Source organism: Astyanax mexicanus, chromosome 19 (assembly GCF_023375975.1).
Source record: "Astyanax mexicanus isolate ESR-SI-001 chromosome 19, AstMex3_surface, whole genome shotgun sequence".
Classification (NCBI taxonomy): domain Eukaryota; kingdom Metazoa; phylum Chordata; class Actinopteri; order Characiformes; family Acestrorhamphidae; genus Astyanax; species Astyanax mexicanus.
Genome location: NC_064426.1, coordinates 34347281 through 34364202, shown reverse-complemented (window position 1 = coordinate 34364202; position 16922 = coordinate 34347281). Strand labels below are relative to the sequence as shown.

At 36.0% G+C, this 16922-nt stretch overlaps 2 protein-coding genes across 2 annotated transcripts in view; one reads left to right on the top strand and one right to left on the bottom strand.

Moving 5' to 3' along the window:
* The window catches only part of doc2a (double C2-like domains, alpha), a 68009-nt gene extending 67540 nt beyond the window's left edge, over window positions 1–469 (top strand). Inside the window, exon 11 of the mRNA XM_022668488.2 lies at window positions 203–469. Within this exon, the coding sequence (XP_022524209.1) occupies window positions 203–339 (137 nt within the window). The 3' untranslated portion in view covers window positions 340–469. The remainder of the gene's footprint in view (window positions 1–202) is intronic.
* The window catches only part of LOC103031685 (major vault protein), a 151290-nt gene that overhangs the window by 40150 nt on the left and 94218 nt on the right, over window positions 1–16922 (bottom strand). The window lies entirely within an intron of this gene.

Genomic DNA, 16922 nt, shown 5'->3' with positions numbered 1-16922 from the left:
TAATTTTCCATTCACCCCCTTTATGACAGGTTGACTTGTGTTTTTTTTATGAATATTTGACACAAAAGTGTAAATAGTTTAGCACAGATTTGAAGATTTGATTTTATAAATAAATACAGACTTGCATTCATTCATGACCACCCAAGGCTCAAGGACACAACACATGCCCATTCACCCTAACATAAATATCATTGTGCTGCAGGTGGAGTGTGCCTGAGCTGTCACTCTCAAGGAGACGCCCTGCGCCACTGGATGGACTGCCTGAGGAATAAGGGGCAGAAGGTGGAGCGATGGCATGTTCTCACCAACGAGCTCCCTCAGAGCACCTGCCAGGACTGAAGAGGAGCGACAGTGACTGGCTGTTTATTAGAGGAGCTGGAGGAAACGTGGTGGGCATTAGGATGGCTGAGATGTCTGTGGTGGGGGGTCTCTCTTAATGCTATATGGAGCATAAATGCTGGAGATTACAGATTACAGTGGGAGTGCATTCATGCCATTCAGAATTTGTGCACAGAATACTATAGTTTATACTCTTTAAAAAAAGGTGCTAGGTGTAATCAGAAAGGGTTTGTTGAAGTAAGAATCACATTTTATGTTCTCTACTGAACCTTTCAGTGGATGGTTCTTTAAATTAAATAGTTGATGCCTTAAAAAAAACAAGCAATTTGTAATAAAACATGGTTCTTCACATTTTAAATTCATGTAATTGGCTATAAAAAAAAACTAATATTTAATAGCTAGTTGATTATCTTATTTTTGTTTTATTGCTGGCCCTTGTTCTTTATTGTTTCTATTGTGATAGGCTAAGCAAGGTTAAGTCGTTTTAAATGATTTAAGCATTGTCTTTGCCAGATACTTAAAAACTAATCTATATGTTTGAACATTTAAATTAACTGGGCAGAACATTTACCATTTAATTCATCCACAGAATTGTTTTGTGTGATGGTGTTGTTTATGAATTACAAGCTGCACGCATTTAAATGAGGAAAAAGAAAAAAAGCTAAAACTGTAAAACTGCCAATAATCCTTATTTATAAATGAGCCAACTTTCTACCTTGGCTGTGTTTGCTGCACGACGAATATAACTCTGAAATGAACAAATCTGGCCCTATGTCTGAAAAACATCATAAATATGAGATATCTGCTATATCTAACAGTCTTCACTTCGAAGTACAAACTTTATTCTTTTTCTAGAAGTTCTTGGTTAATAATAATAAAAAATTGGGAGCGGTTGGAGCATTTTGGGTGATTGGTGAGCACTGCTTAAATGCCTAAAACACTTGAATAATCAAGCCTTTAAAAATCTCATTCTTGTTTTCAGCACTAATTTAAACAAAGTATTGCCAAAAAAAAGTACAATGATTTAAGCCTCACTTACAAAAAAAGTTTTCTTTCACCCCACTTTCAGTCAGAAGATGTGTGGGCAGTAGATTCCGAAAAACTGACGCAATAACTGTTAAGAGCACATCGAGTGAAGTGAAGGGGATGATAAAGGAGGATGAGGCTGAAACTATACAGCGGAACAAAGGACTGCTTCAACCCTGTCGTTTAATCTAGGCTTTTATAAATTGGCCTTTTTGTATATGGTAAAAGCCTCTTCTCGCCTCTCGCTGACAGGGAGGTGGGAGGTGATAAAGAAAATTATGTTTGTTTAGCATTTTGCTTGTGCAGTCATGTCACTGGCAAATTTGAATAATGTCAAAATATAAAAACATGAAAAAATGGCAAAAAAAAAGAGCTGTTCTGTGGCCGTTCTCTTCCCATGGGAGCCGAATATTATTTGTAGTTATCACCCAACACCTGGTTTGGATATTCCCTACTTCATTATGTTAAATTAAGCATGTTGGTGATTGAATTTAACAAGAATGAACAGCAGCTTCTGTGAACATATGGGGGCACTTTGTAGTTATACAATTACCAAGTGTACTCCTTCTGTTTCTCTCCATACACTGTAGCCCACTCCACTGTTAGGACCACCACAGAGTATGCATTATTTGGGTAGTGGGTCATTCTCAGCACGGCAGTGAGTAAGACTGACATGGTGATAGTGTGTTGTGCTTCCGGACAAGAATAAAATTACCTAGAGATCTGTCCAGTAAATAGACTGTGTATAGCTGGACAGAGCATCATCTCTCAAAAGTGAAGCCACCACAGGTCGGGCGCCCCCTGCTGTTCGGTTGCAGAAAGCTGTGTAACCCCACCCATCCCCATAGGTTTCAATGGCAAAACAGACAACTTTCAATTACGTTTTTTTTCAATATACTGTAATTCTACCTCCTTTATTTAAATGCAACAGCTAGTGTAACCTCTGCTTATATTGTCCAATTTTTATACCCCCACAGAATTCGTTTTTAAAAACGTTATTTAGCTCTATTCAAAAAGGTGTGGTTATTGTAAAAGGGCTGGTTATGGGCGGGACCAATAACAGACCGTCAGCTCCGCTCTGCAGCCTGTGACCTCGAGGCAGCCCTCAGGGGCGGGGTTATTTAAATGAGTAGGCTGCTCTCCACAGTCTTTCTCCCTCCTCTGGTCTCTACTGCGCAGACTCGAGTTTCAGGATCACCAATATGGCGGAAAATTTTGGCTTCATTTTCATTAAATGAATGGGAACGGCGACAGAACGTCCATCTTTTTTTACAGTCTCTGGTCCAGTATCATCTATTTTACTTTAATACTGGATATATGGAGATATTTAAGTTCATTATTAGTATCATGACATTCTGGATCATTGACTTCTGTTACAAATTTGATAAAATATTTTTTAATATCTCAGTCATTTTCATTTTGTTGATTGTGAAGAACCTTTAATGACCAGTTCTACTTCAGATTCAGTCATGGCCATGTTTCAGAACCATTCCCATGTTAGTAAGTTATTGCCAGAAACAGTCTACAGTGGGGATCAGTGTTTTCCCAAGCCAAGAAAAAGGCATCCTTATGTTTACAAGTCTATACCAGTGTTTCCTCATCCTAGAATACGTCCACAGATCAGCATAATTTGGTATTCTCCTGCTCACGCACCCACTTCAACTCAGGAAAGGCTTGTTAATTAGGTGATTAGTTGGATCACGTGTGTTAGAGCAATGGAATACGTTAAATTATGCAGAGTGGGGATTCTCCAGACTTAGAATTAGGATGAGGAAGCACTGCTGCATATGCATCTCTACAGAGTGAATAATAGTAATAATAATGCACAAATTCTGCATGACTTGAATGCATTGGCACTGCTCGTTCTTAGTAGGAAAGCATGAGGGCCGGGCTACCAGTTGCCTTTTAACCCGATAGACCATCCCTCTGACTTTCTCTCTTCCTCTCTCTCTCTTTTATTCTATCTATCTCTCTCTCTCTCTTTGACTGTAACTCTCTCTCTCTTTCTCTATTTGCTGCACGTTTTATACACATTTTGTAACATTGAAGTGAATTCTAATCCTCATAGATCCCCATGTAGCATTATCCTCCTGACTGATCGCTGTAAAAAAAAAAAAATGTATTTCGCTGTTCAGTGCTTCAGTATCCTCTGCTTCTGATCAGAGCTGAGAAGAGACATGCAGTAGCTACATTCAACAGACTGTGGGGAAAACATGCAATGTGCCTGCTGCAATTTCACCCATACCTTGTACCATAAGGCAATGCCATGAAAGAAAAAAAACAAAAACAACAACAAGGCTTCCTGAGAGCTGAGGTTTTCTGAGGTGAGCTGGTTTGGGTTGTGGAATGTAAAAATCAGGAGATCACGCACGATTGTTAGTCAGTAAAGCATCTCAGATGGGCTACGATCATGTGTACCAATTTATATTCCGCCTACATGAGCACTCTTGTTTTGTAACAGCTGTTGCAATCTTGGACTGTTATAAGCTTACATCACTTTAAATCTAAATCTACACCAGATAAATAACATTATATATCTTCATGTACAGGCGCCAAGCTTCGGAAAGCATCTTAACATTAGCATTAGCATCTTAACTAATAACACAATTTGATGCTGTATGCCATGCCAGTCGGACTTTAAGTTTTCATAAATAGTAGCTCAGTATTTTAAATCTTTAAAAAAAATTACTTTTTCATGCCATGTATACCCTGCAGGCACATAACAGTATTAGATTAGTTATCCTGCCGTAGAACATTTTTCATCTGACATCATGACCAACATTCAACCTGAAATTAACACCTGTTGATGTTGGTGGCCAGCTGGGTAGGCCAAGTCTCATCTTAGCCAATCAGAAAGTGGTGGGTGCTGAGTAGCTTCTTCCAACATTGAAGAAAGGTTTAATATAGCTATAGTTTAATATAGCTATAGTTCCAAAATCAAGCCTGCAGTTGAGATAGAAAGGGTCCTCAGTAGGACTGTCCTATGACTGACTGTCTGTCTTCTACTTAGTAGCTTGCTAATCACGCATGGAACAGTCAAATGAGGCATCATGATGACATCATGTGCAAATGTCACGTGATAACACTCAGGCATGAAACTTTGTGGGTTTTTTTGTGCTTTTTTATTGCTTCACAGAAAAAAATAATACATAATAGTTATAAAACATTTAAAATTAATTTGCCAATTTACAAGGTGCTGTTTTTCTTTTTTATTCAGATTTCAAATGTTGGATGCATTTCTTGGCTGAATATGAAAAGTCCTTCAGTTTAGGACAACCTCCAGAGCAGACAATAAATGCATGCAGTCTAATGTAATTTTTTTTTTAATCTGTTTTTGAACGCAAGCTGTATAATAACAGTCTGAAAACCTATTAAGGCATATTAACAAAAGGTAGGAGGGAAGAGGAGCAGGTGCTGATCCAAGTTGGTCTTCCAGGTTTGTAACTACTGTATAGCAGCATTTATACTATTCGAGAATTGCAAGCGAACAGGCTCTTTTCAACTAGTCAGTACACACATAAACTGAGGTTAAATAGCACTGTTTGTATGTTGTATGGAGCTTATCCAGTCTAGCAACATTGAAAAGTCCCTGAAATTTGTGATGAAAGTTTAGAAGTGGAGCAAAATACGACCCTTGATCAGCGCTACCACTCTGAGATGCTTTATGTAAGTACTGGGTCTCCTACAGGAACAAGACTGATCATTCATTTTTTGTAGCATGAAGCAATGTTTACAGCATTTTTAGCCTGACCCAACAATGTTTTCCAGGGCTTTGAATCTTGCCGTTTTGAATCTCCATTTGCTACTGTTATTTTTAATGGGTTTTACAGACACGCTATGATATATCCATGCTAGTTGATTTCTACAGTTCAGGACTGATATGTTTACATGTGCAGCGTTCTGGGAATGTGTCTGCATGCCCGACGGTGCGAGTGTGAGTTTCTATTTTGCTGTGTACTCTTGGTATTTATTGAGTGTTGTATTCTTGAGGATTTGTGATTGCTACATTTATATGAAGTGTTTATGTACAATTTGGAAATACAACTGGAATGCATTGCTCTACAGCCTTGATGCACTGTGTCGTTTATCTACATCTCTAATGCACTTCTTCATTAGGCTGAAAGTGGAGGAATAAGAGAGCAGAGGAATATTGATTTCTGTTGTTTTGCTTTGTTCAAAGAAATCAAAGTAGATCAAATGAAAACAAGTCATATTACTGCCTTCCCACACCACCACCACCACCACCACCGCCGCCGCTTCCACCACCGCCACTTCTTTTTTAGGCTTATTAGAAATGCAGTTCTTCATTAGGCTGAAAGTAGAGGAATATGACTGCCGAACAATATTGACCTCAGTTGCATTGTTCAAAAAATCAAAGCAGTTCAAATGAAAACAGCTCATATTACCCCACCTCTGCACCCCTCATTTCCATGAAAGTGACTCACTTATCCATACTATACTAACTCTAACTAAAAAACAGGGAGTTGGCACTAATCCTTAAGATTAAAGAGGATTTGCCTGTGTGTCCAAGGATGTTTGTAGGCACAAACCATAATAAAAAATAATGAATAATAAATATGAAAAAATAATCTAAAAATAAACATTGCAATCTTTGCCATTACCACTTTGCCATTACCACTCAGATAATGGTACATAACACACTCCTGAGACCCAGAAACAAATACTTATTTTATACATAATTTTAATATATATATATATATATATATATATATATATATATATACATGGTACCTCCTGACCACACCACCCACACTACCACATGTAATTTTTCCATATATATTTCTAATACACATGTCAATCACACACACATTAACACAAAATCTAACAATAATTATCAATGATTATTATAATGATCAATCTTCTATATGGTTGGGCTTTTGCCAGAAGATGACAGTACATAGGGTGTGGCTTATTTTACTATACTAATGTAATTTGATTGATTGTAAGCCGATTAAAAGATCATTTATTTAATCTAAATATAATATAATGTATTAGGCAATTTAAATATTATATATGGCCATTTAAAGAACAAATCATACTCATGGATTAACATTAAATAAATAAATACATTTGTTAAGAGAAAAATTTATTTCATACATATATATTTCCTAGATTATAAATGTTTGTAAAATGTTCTGTGTATTTTCTGTCAAAAATGTTATTTATATATATATATATATATATCAAATATATATTTAATTTATATTAAGGGTTCATAGGCATTGGCAACTCTTTAGAGGAGGACTGGTTTGTGTGCGCATGTGTGTGATTTTGCGTTCTCAAAAAAATATTAATGCAACCGTAATATACACCCACAAAAAATACAAATTTTCATTTAAAAAAAATACGTATATCACCATTTCACTTCCATTTTACCACTATCATATTGACCTGCCTGATGAAACCTGTTAATCTTTTTTATTTATAATGCAACTCATCCATTGAAAACCATTTTTAATTGAATTTGAATTGAATTGAACCTTAATAACCTACAACATGTATTTAAATTCACATTTATTGTACATGCACATTGATGGCATTTAGCAGATGCTCTTATTCAGAGCGTTTTTTTTTATTTTTTAAAGTGCTTAGTCATTCACTCAGAACATCTAAACGAGCAAGGATAGACCCTGAACTGATGGTACGTTTCAGCGCTAATACTAATAATAATGAGCCACACAATAACCTTTTTTTGCTGGCACTCAACAATTTAGATAATCTGAATATAGACAGTACTATGTTGAGTGAACTATGCAAGATCCTGTGGAGAAGAAAAAGAAATGGTAAAAAGGGCAATAGAAGCGCTTTCCCTCCAATTTAAAAGGCCAAGTACAAAAACTCCATTGATATGAACTCCACCATCACCAGCGATGCCCCAACACTAACTCTGTGTTCACACTGACAGGCGACAAGTCTTTTGGGCTTTTTGGTGTTTGAGACTGTTCATGCTGTGAATAAGCGTGGCCGGTTAGCATGCTAGCATCCACTAGTGTAAAAATGCATCACATAAAGCAAAAAGAGCAAAAACAGCCACTATAAGCCTCTCTGCTCATATCCCCAGCGGTGTGGTTCTGAAGATGGCAAAGTATGATAGGAATCAAAATTTCACAGAGCTGTGATTGGTCCAAAGAATTTGTTCAGCCAATCGCTGTAGAATGTTGCTTTACAGCATCATACCTAAATTGCATTATTATTATTATTATTATTATTATTATTATTATTATTATTATTATTATTTATTATGTATTGGCATGTCAATTCTGTTGTACATTTACACTCCACTCTTTTTTTTTTTTTTAACTCAGTAGCGTTGGGTCCTATATTACATTTTTTTTCTACTGAAAGCACCGTTTTACGAATGTAACTTTACATTTTATAAAGATTTTTGGCAGCAGTCAATATAAACCTTAGAAGAAAAACCCTCCCAGTCTGTTAGCAGGACAAGAAATTACACAAAATTTGTTTTTATTGCAATATATTGTTATTGTTGCGAAACATTGCTCTCATCACTGACCTTGCGTCTAAAGCCGGTGTTTTGCCGAAATCTGCACCCCCGCCAGGAAAAGCACCCCCTCTCGGGAGCACGCACCCACGTCTTCTTGATAAAAGCGAAGATAGTTGCTTTAGCTAACTCTAATTAGAAACGTTCTCCCGAGAGGGCGTGCTTTTCATTGCGGGGGTGCAGATTTCGGTGTGCTTTTAAAATAAAAGTTTATTTTAAAACAATTACTGATTTTTCTGCGGTATCATTTTTGGGGGGACAAATCCACCTATTTCTGATGATCCCCCGGTATCTACGCAAATCCCCAGCTCTAATACATCAGCTAACAGGCGTGAGACATGAGGATAGAGAGCACAATCTACCCACCCCTGAGAGAACTCTTGCTGCTGATGGCAAGCAGCATGATTCATGATTCAGGATCACGGAAAAGCATCTGCTGCTACACTCTTAGCCCTCGTAATAAAGGTTTTAATTAACACATAACCAAAGCAATAAGCACCTATCATTGCAGCACCCAAGCAGCAGTGAGTATTAAGAACCTTGCTCAGGGGTCCAACAGTGCAAGCTGACCCGACCTGTGTATTAACCCACAACCCTATCATCAATAACCCGGTGTTCAAACCACTGAAGACCACTGCTTCTACTCACCACTACTCACTTTACTTGCATCAGAAGAAATTCAAATCTTTGCAATACTACCCCCTAGCGTTCATAGCAGGTGTTCACATTTCAGAATTAGAACATGCATAAATGTTTAGATTTCTTTATCTATTTTAATGAACGTTTAATTGCTGACACAAACGTTCAAACGCAAGCACGCACAGCACCTGCAAGCACATGGGATACTATAGTAAATGTCGAGCAACCACCATAGTTAAAGGCTTTTATAGTCTAAATCTAGTGTGTTAAGATTATGATTGGATGCAATTTTTTGTAGTGTGGCACATCACCTGGACAAGAACTGAGCATTCCTCTTCAAAAGAGAAGGTAAAAGTCAGGTAAAATCCAGATCTGTTCGAAAAACTTTACATTACTGTTCTATTGAAGGTTTCTAAGATGGTCCTGAAGTCCTAATGCCCTCCACATTTTTGAGGTTTTTGGGGTTTCATTGGGTTTTTTGATAAATGTTTTTACAATTACATTTGAAAGAGAATGAGACCACTGGTCTACAGGAGCAAACTTAAATGTGCCATTTTTTGCAGGTCTTGCAGAAGGTCTTTTCCCTTCAGCCATGTAAAAATTAAATCTGTTATTTAGCATGACACATTTCCATGTTTTTTTTTTTTTTTTTTCTAAAAGAGTTTCCTTTCCTGTTGGCAAGCACATTTCAACTAGATCAAATACCAAGGAAACGTTGCAATCTGGCAGAGACATTCCTGAAAAACCCCTTGCTGTGTGTGGGTGAGCATTATCCTGCTGAAAAATGGCATTTGGAAGTCCTGCCATGAGAGGCAACAGATGTGACTGCAGGATGTCCTGCACATATCGCTAAGCTGTTAGCTGCAGAACATTGCATATGCAGGTGGGGCAGTTTGTACTCCACAGTGCATTAAGCCTTTGCTACTACAAAGCCCCCTTACTCATCCATCCTAATCATCGTCAGATCCCAAACAGAGTCTGGATCTGTTAATTAAATGCGATATGGTCCCAGCCAATAGCAATCCTGGTTTCTTGTTCAAGATGTTTTTTTTGTCAATAAGTGTTTTAAGAAACATTGCCTTTACTTTAAAACTCTTTGGTGTGTGGGCACGTTCTGATCAACACTGTGTTTTGAACTTTTATTTACAGAGAACTATAATTGGCAGTATGTGATTTCTCACTCAGTGAAAGAGATCAGTATGCACTCTATGTAATTGCACGATCGTAGTCCAGTTGACTCAAAAGCAGCAAAAATAATGCCAGCACAAACAAAACAGATGGACAGGCCTACAATTATTGTTTCTCTGATTTAATGAGAGAAGAAAAAACACAGAAATGTGGATCGACATAAATTGCTAATTTTGTGGCAGAGTTTTCATGCTTAAGCATTATGTCGATGCACAGACTAATTTAAAGAAAGTAAAAGAGGTTTGAGTGCGGGTGTTATTTTCCTCAGTAAAATGTCATTAACTTAACTGCAGGTGGTTAAAGCAGTTCTAACTACAGCAGATGTGCTTCTTACAGCTGAGATACTAGTTTGACTGTCAGCTAAGTCATACATCATCCAAGGCAAAGCATCCTACAGACAAGCTGGCAGGTGACAAATGAAAGCAAAATCATGATCAAATTGAGCAGTTAATATACCATTATGCTCTATAACATTTGGAACAGGATGATTGAGAAATGATCTAAATGATCTACAACTACCCTTCCATCCATACATCACCTGTACAACAAGAGATGCCTGAGGAAGGCTATCAGCATCTCCTCCGATCCTACCCACCCCAGCCACTTCCTGTTCCAACCCCTGCCTTCCAGGAAAAGGTACAGGAACATTAGAACCAGAACCACCAGACTGAAGAACAGCTTTTTCCCACGTGCTGTGAAACTGCTGTCTCCAGCAACACTAACTTCAACCTGAACAGTACACAGACTGACCACTGACCACTCCCAGTTTCCTACATGGCCACTGATTGCTTCAGCACAGAGACTGTATGCACTTTGCACTTTAATCATTTCACTTATATGCACTCTGCACTTTAATCAACCTGGCCTACCTCTACTATTATACACATATGGACTATATACAATGTACCGCTGTCACTACTGCACTTTAAACACTTTAACTTTAAACAGTACCTCATCACACAAACATAAACATACCAATAATCTTATTGTAACTATTGTTTGTGTCCCCTGTACTTTTGCCCTATAAGTGTGTTTGATGTCCCCTGTACCTTCTGCCCCTACACTGTGTGTTTTGTTTTGCACTTCTCTGTATCTATCGTCTGAGCACTATTTACTCTGTCCTACACTTTTCTTGTCTGCACTGGAGATCTAGCCTAATAGTGTTTCGTTTTACTGTACAACCCTGTATCAGTATAATGACAATAATTTGAATTGAACTGAATTGAATTGAATCTACACTGACATGTTAAAAATAATGAGACAGGAACAAATACATCTGCATTGAATGTGGATGTGATTCCAGCTATTGTCTCTTTGCATGGACAATTCTAGCCAGATGCAGCCAGACATGATCATTACCACTGTAGCACTGTGCTGTCGAGGGAGGTAATGCCTTGTATAATATATTTCTGATACATGTGACATTGTGTATCTGGTAATAATAAATGCTTCTGTCTGGGACCCACTATCAGGCCTCATTTAAACTCAAACTGATAATATATCTCCTTATCTCCATATTGTTTGAGTGTTTTTGAAAACCTCTTTTCTTCACTGAGCAAAAACAATTATGTTTTTAATAATATTTTTTAAAGAAATATCTGGATATGTGTGTATGTGGTTTAAGGCAGCATTGATTTACGTTTTCTGTGCTCACACTATATTCAGTTAATCAGTTAATTTCCTGGTTTATTAGGTTTAATGTTAGAGCAGGCGAAACACTAACCTGTGCTGGACTCCAGCCTTCATCTCCCCCTCCTGCCTCTGAGGGAATTGAGAAATTGAGGGAAGTGTCATTACAAATCAATACATTGTTTACTGCTCCGGTCTTTGCAGTCATCACTTCTCAAACCGGGTTAATCCCTGAGGAGGATTTCAGATTGACTTGTTAGACAGCATTCTCCATCAACAACATCAATACCACAACTATAGGAAAGTACAGGAATGTGAAAGAATGATGCTCTTCAGAGTTTTCAAATTCATGCCAAAACACACAGTCAAATCAGCTACTTCTTTATTCTCACTGATCTTTCATTTACTTCATCAAGACTAAAGGGCAAGACAACTATTTCCATCTTCTTTTACCTGCCAGTATTAACATACATTTTCTAGGGCAAACAGAAGGTTTAACTCTGTACTAAAATGTTTTCATTTTAGGGGGATTTAAAAAAAAAAAAGATAAATAATGTAAAGAAAATATACATACAGCTTATCTTATATTTGGTTAAATATTTCTTAGCTAACTGCATTTTGTGATCACTTGTTTGATATAAAACAACTGTACAAATCAATACATTATTGATGCATTTACCAAAATGAGCCAATTAAAACACATTAAGTGTGTTATGTTAGAAGCAGTTATAATACTATTTTTTAAACAATTATGGAAAAAATATATATTTTGTCTTCTAGGCTACAGTTGGGAGATGGGACTTTCACTTTGATCCACAATGAATTTTTTTTTTTTTAGAATGAGCTGAAAGAGATATATGGAAGCCCCTTCCTAGTACCTAAAATTAAAAAATAATAATACAGCATGTTTCTCATCAAAATACCAACTTAGTATCTCAAAAAGATGACTCAGTATCTCAAAAGAACATCTTAGTATTTCAAAATAACAACTTAGTATCTCAAAAAGATGACTCAGTATCTGAAATTAATAACTTAGTACCTCAAAATAACAACTTAATACCTCAAAATAACATCTTAGTACCTAAAAATAATGACTCAGTATCTCAAAATAACTTAGTATCTCCAAATAAAACCATAGTACCTCACCCCATTGATTTAGTATCTCAAAATAATGACTCAGTATCTCAAAATAACAACTTAGTATCTCAAAATAATATTCTCAAAATAATGACTCAGTATCTCAAAATAACTTAGTATCTCAAAATAACATCGTAGTACCTCAACCCAATGACTCAGTATCTCAAAAATAACTACTTAGTATCTCAAAACAATGATTCAGTTTCTCAAAATAACAAATTAGTATCTGAAAAATAATGTATCTCAAAAAAAAAATCTCAAAATAACAACTGGTTGAGATATTACAGGATTTTACACAAATATAAATCAAGTTAGACTTTTCACAGTATTTCTCCTACTTGTTTCACCAAAGGTACATAGCTAGCTATCTACAACAGTTAGCGGTGTGCTAACCCCAAATTAGCAACAACGATTCTGTTCTCACTATTACAGGTCTGTGGAGAATCATAATGATTTTGAATCTGTAAAAATGCTACATAGTGTTGCTTAAAAGTACATGTAGGTAATTTATATATATATATATATATATATATATATATATATATATATATATATATATATATATATATATATATATATATATATATATTAATCTTCTGTCACATTTTACAGTTTTAGAGGCCCCATATTTAATTTAAACATTTAAATCTTTAAAATCCACATTTCATTCAGGCTCCTCAATGAAATGTGGGTATTCAGTGTGCTTTAATTTGTGACAAATTAATCCAAATCTGAGACTTCATGCACTAAAATGTTCTCAGGTCAAACACAGGCAAACAGGACGTTAATCCTGACTTTCAAGTTCATTATCATTCACTTAATCAATTATCCTTCAATTCCGAGGTGTCTGTAAGGTCAGCGGTCTGTATGAGTAAAGGAGGTGGAAGAGGATCGATATGACCTGCTGACAGAGAGAACAGCACTGCCATTTAGAAGGTGAGAGAGAGATTATATTTACAGTCTGAGGAGCACATAGACTGCTATGACCTTTAGCCACAGCTCATATCTTTGTGTAAACATATATCATTTAGTAAATCCTGCCAATATTTGTGTGTGTGGGGCAGAGTTTTTCAAACCTGGTGCTGTTGGTGCTGTGTCCTGCACATACACACCTGACTCAGCTGATTAGCTCAGTGGTATTTAACCTGTGAACTGTAAGGTGTCCGTTGGCAAAAAATCTTATTTTTATAGTATTTTTTACAATATATACATCAACAAATGTAATTCAGGATGTAACAGACATTTAATGGTGTAGTATGGTCACATCATAAGCAGAGCGAGCTAGATTAAGATAGCAGATTAATAAATATTAAGAATCTGGTAAATACAGGTAATAGACTATCAAAAAGTTTGATTCGTCAAGCTCAGGTATCGAAGCAGTTTTTTATATAAGATGCTTAAGTTGGTATGCAATATATTTGGTAACTTACAGTAACAGGGTTGCGAGTAACAGGGTTGCAAATCTAGGCTAAGTTGTGGTTTACCCCAGGAACAGATGCTAACTGTAAAATTTAGCTATGTATACAAGATCAAGGACAAACATGGTTATATAATAAGTATATAAAGTAAATTTTGACTCTACTCATTATTAGTCTTACAATATGAGTAACAGGGTTGCGTTCACTGAGAGACACACACAACTTGAACAAACATATTTTGAAAAAAAAAACTTGAAAATTGTTAGAGCACTTACTCTTGGTCTTGTCATGTAGGCAGAAAATGTCCTTGTGATGTCACTTCCTTTGTGCCAGTAGACAAATATTTTGAACTCTTTCTCTGCCAGGTAAAATTCCTTATGGTAACAGGGTTGAGCGCATGTTGTGGGACACAACTTAATAGCATAAAAACTGTAACATGCAATACAATGTATACCAAAGAAGCTGTTTTCACAAGTAAAGGAGATGCATATCAACAATATACAAGAGGAAGTAATTTATTTAGAGCTTATTTTAATTGTTAAATTTGCCAAAGGATTTGGTCACTCAATGTGTGGGACAAGAGAAAACAGCCATTTTTTGAGGTGGTCCAAAGGTATTCGGTCTTTTGAATAATATCTAAGGAGCTTATTTTCCCACCATATTTTACAGTTTGTCTTATAACAAGTACATTTTTCACAAAAAATAGTCATTTAGATATTTTGGATTTGTACATTTGAAATTTAAGTGGTGGGACAGGAAATGTACCAAAATCCTGGAATGTCCCAGGATGTGTTTTACACAACATATATAAACAGTTAAAAACATGATCTTTGACAACAAAAGACCATCTAAAAAAGAAAGCATCCACTGTATTTCTGACCGAGAGAACAGAGAAAAGCAAGCATAAATTCTAACAAAGAAAATACAGTAGTAAATACCTAAATATTCCCTGGGGCTGTTGTAAGTTTTGAAGTGGGTTATGTGGGCTGTACGCTGCGAAAGAAACCACTTAAGATTGTGTGATAAACATACAAAATAATGACAACACAGCTAAACACTCATATCTAGCAAGTGAGCCAGGATAAATGGTCAGCGCCAGTTTATGGACAGCCTGTTTATTCTGTTATTTAAAAATACGGGAGCATATTGCCTGCAAATGAGTCCTTAATGAACTGGGGTTTATGGAGCCAAACGAAAAAAAATAATAAATAAAAGTTTTTTTAAAAAGTGTTAAACTACTTGTCCATTATTTTGGAAAGTAGAATGGAGTATTTTGCTAAAAAAAAAACCCCGAAAAAGGCTAATTCTAGCACAGAATAGACTTAACAGGCTATTAAATGTGATGGGATTTGGGGAAACCCTCCACATGGTGAAATTTGACATTTTTAATATTCAGGCATATTCACATATTCAGGCATATTTTGGTGAGATATTTTCAGATATGACAGGATGGCTACTGACAATCTAGCGGTGAGATGTGGATACCCTGGATAACCAAGATAAATGGTGAAGCCAGTTTATGGAGAGCCTGGCCACTGCCTATTTACCTTGTTATGTAAAAAAATGCTAAAGGAAGCCTGAGAGTGAGTCCTTAATAAATGGGAATAAATTGACATATATTTAGCTAATAAACCTACCTGTGAACTTTTCTGAGCAAAAGAGCAAATGAGCTTATAAACTGCGTTTTCAAAGCTTTGAAAAAATAATCTTGTATGCTGAAGCATTGGATATTGTTCTGTTTTGAGGAATTGAGTACATTATTTATTTTACACGCGCTCGAGAGCCCCCTCTGGTGTTTGAGTAACCCAGAAGTGCCAGAAGAAATTATCAAAGGGTAATGCTACCCTCTAGACCAGGGGTATTTATTTAGAATTCAGTTTGGTCTAATAAGAGAAAATTTCACCAGGCTAAGGTCCGGACCGTCGCCAATGTTAATTTGTGTTATAATTCAGTGTTTTATTCTGTTTACTGAAGAAGCCTATAGTAGTTCTGTCAGTGTTTTATCAACAACTGAAAGACAAAACAAATTACACCTACTAGTATATTTCAACAATATTTATTGTTTTAAATAGTCCTGCTGTCACAATAATTACATTATCAACCTATCATAAAATAAATGGAAACACCCTAAATAATTTAACATATCGAGTCTAATAATGTGAATCTGTATGTTCACTTTGTTTCAAAATTTTATATTTATTCTATTTGTTTTTATTTATATTAGATTTAGGCCTGCCTGTCATAATAATAATTACATAAATGACAAATTGTCCAATATATGGAGAAATGTTTGCTGAACTTGGCCAGAATACCAGCTTTATTTTTTAAACAGCAGTTTTATTTTATTTAATATTATTACTGTAGCATAGTTTATTATGCTGTGTGGGTAAAACTGATGGGGGAAGTTGCCATTGCTTTTTGTCCCCTGGGGGTCCGCTGTCCGCCTATTAGTGACCCCTGCTCTAGACACTCTATTTACCAAAGCTGTACCGTATAATGAAGATGACAGTTCCTCCAGGACCAGAATTGAAGAAAAACAAAGCACAACAGCTTTCAAGTGATATGATTTTTTTTTTAGTCAAACATGTCATTATTATTCATGCCTTCTCAAAGAAAGAGATTTTTGGACATCTTGAGAAAACATTTCTAACACATATAAAACTGAAAAAGAAAAGAACATCTTTTAGAATATCTTGTAATCCAAAGGAATAAGATATTGGCAAAGTTATTACACCTGTAAAAAAAAAACACATTACCCACAACAGCAGTAGCAGCAGATCATGCCCTTGAGTAAGGTAAATATACATTATCGCCTGATAGTGACTGAATAAATGATTTAATCATTAAATTATTAGGAAATCATACAAAACAGCATCAAATCTGTCAACACTTTATTCTCTTAAAAGGTACCATAGAATGCATTTATTCAATGTTTTAAAGTTTTTAAAAATGTTTTGATGTATGATAAGAAGGTATGTGATTTTGGTTGGAAATAAACATACCTAGACAGGGATGAGTTAGAC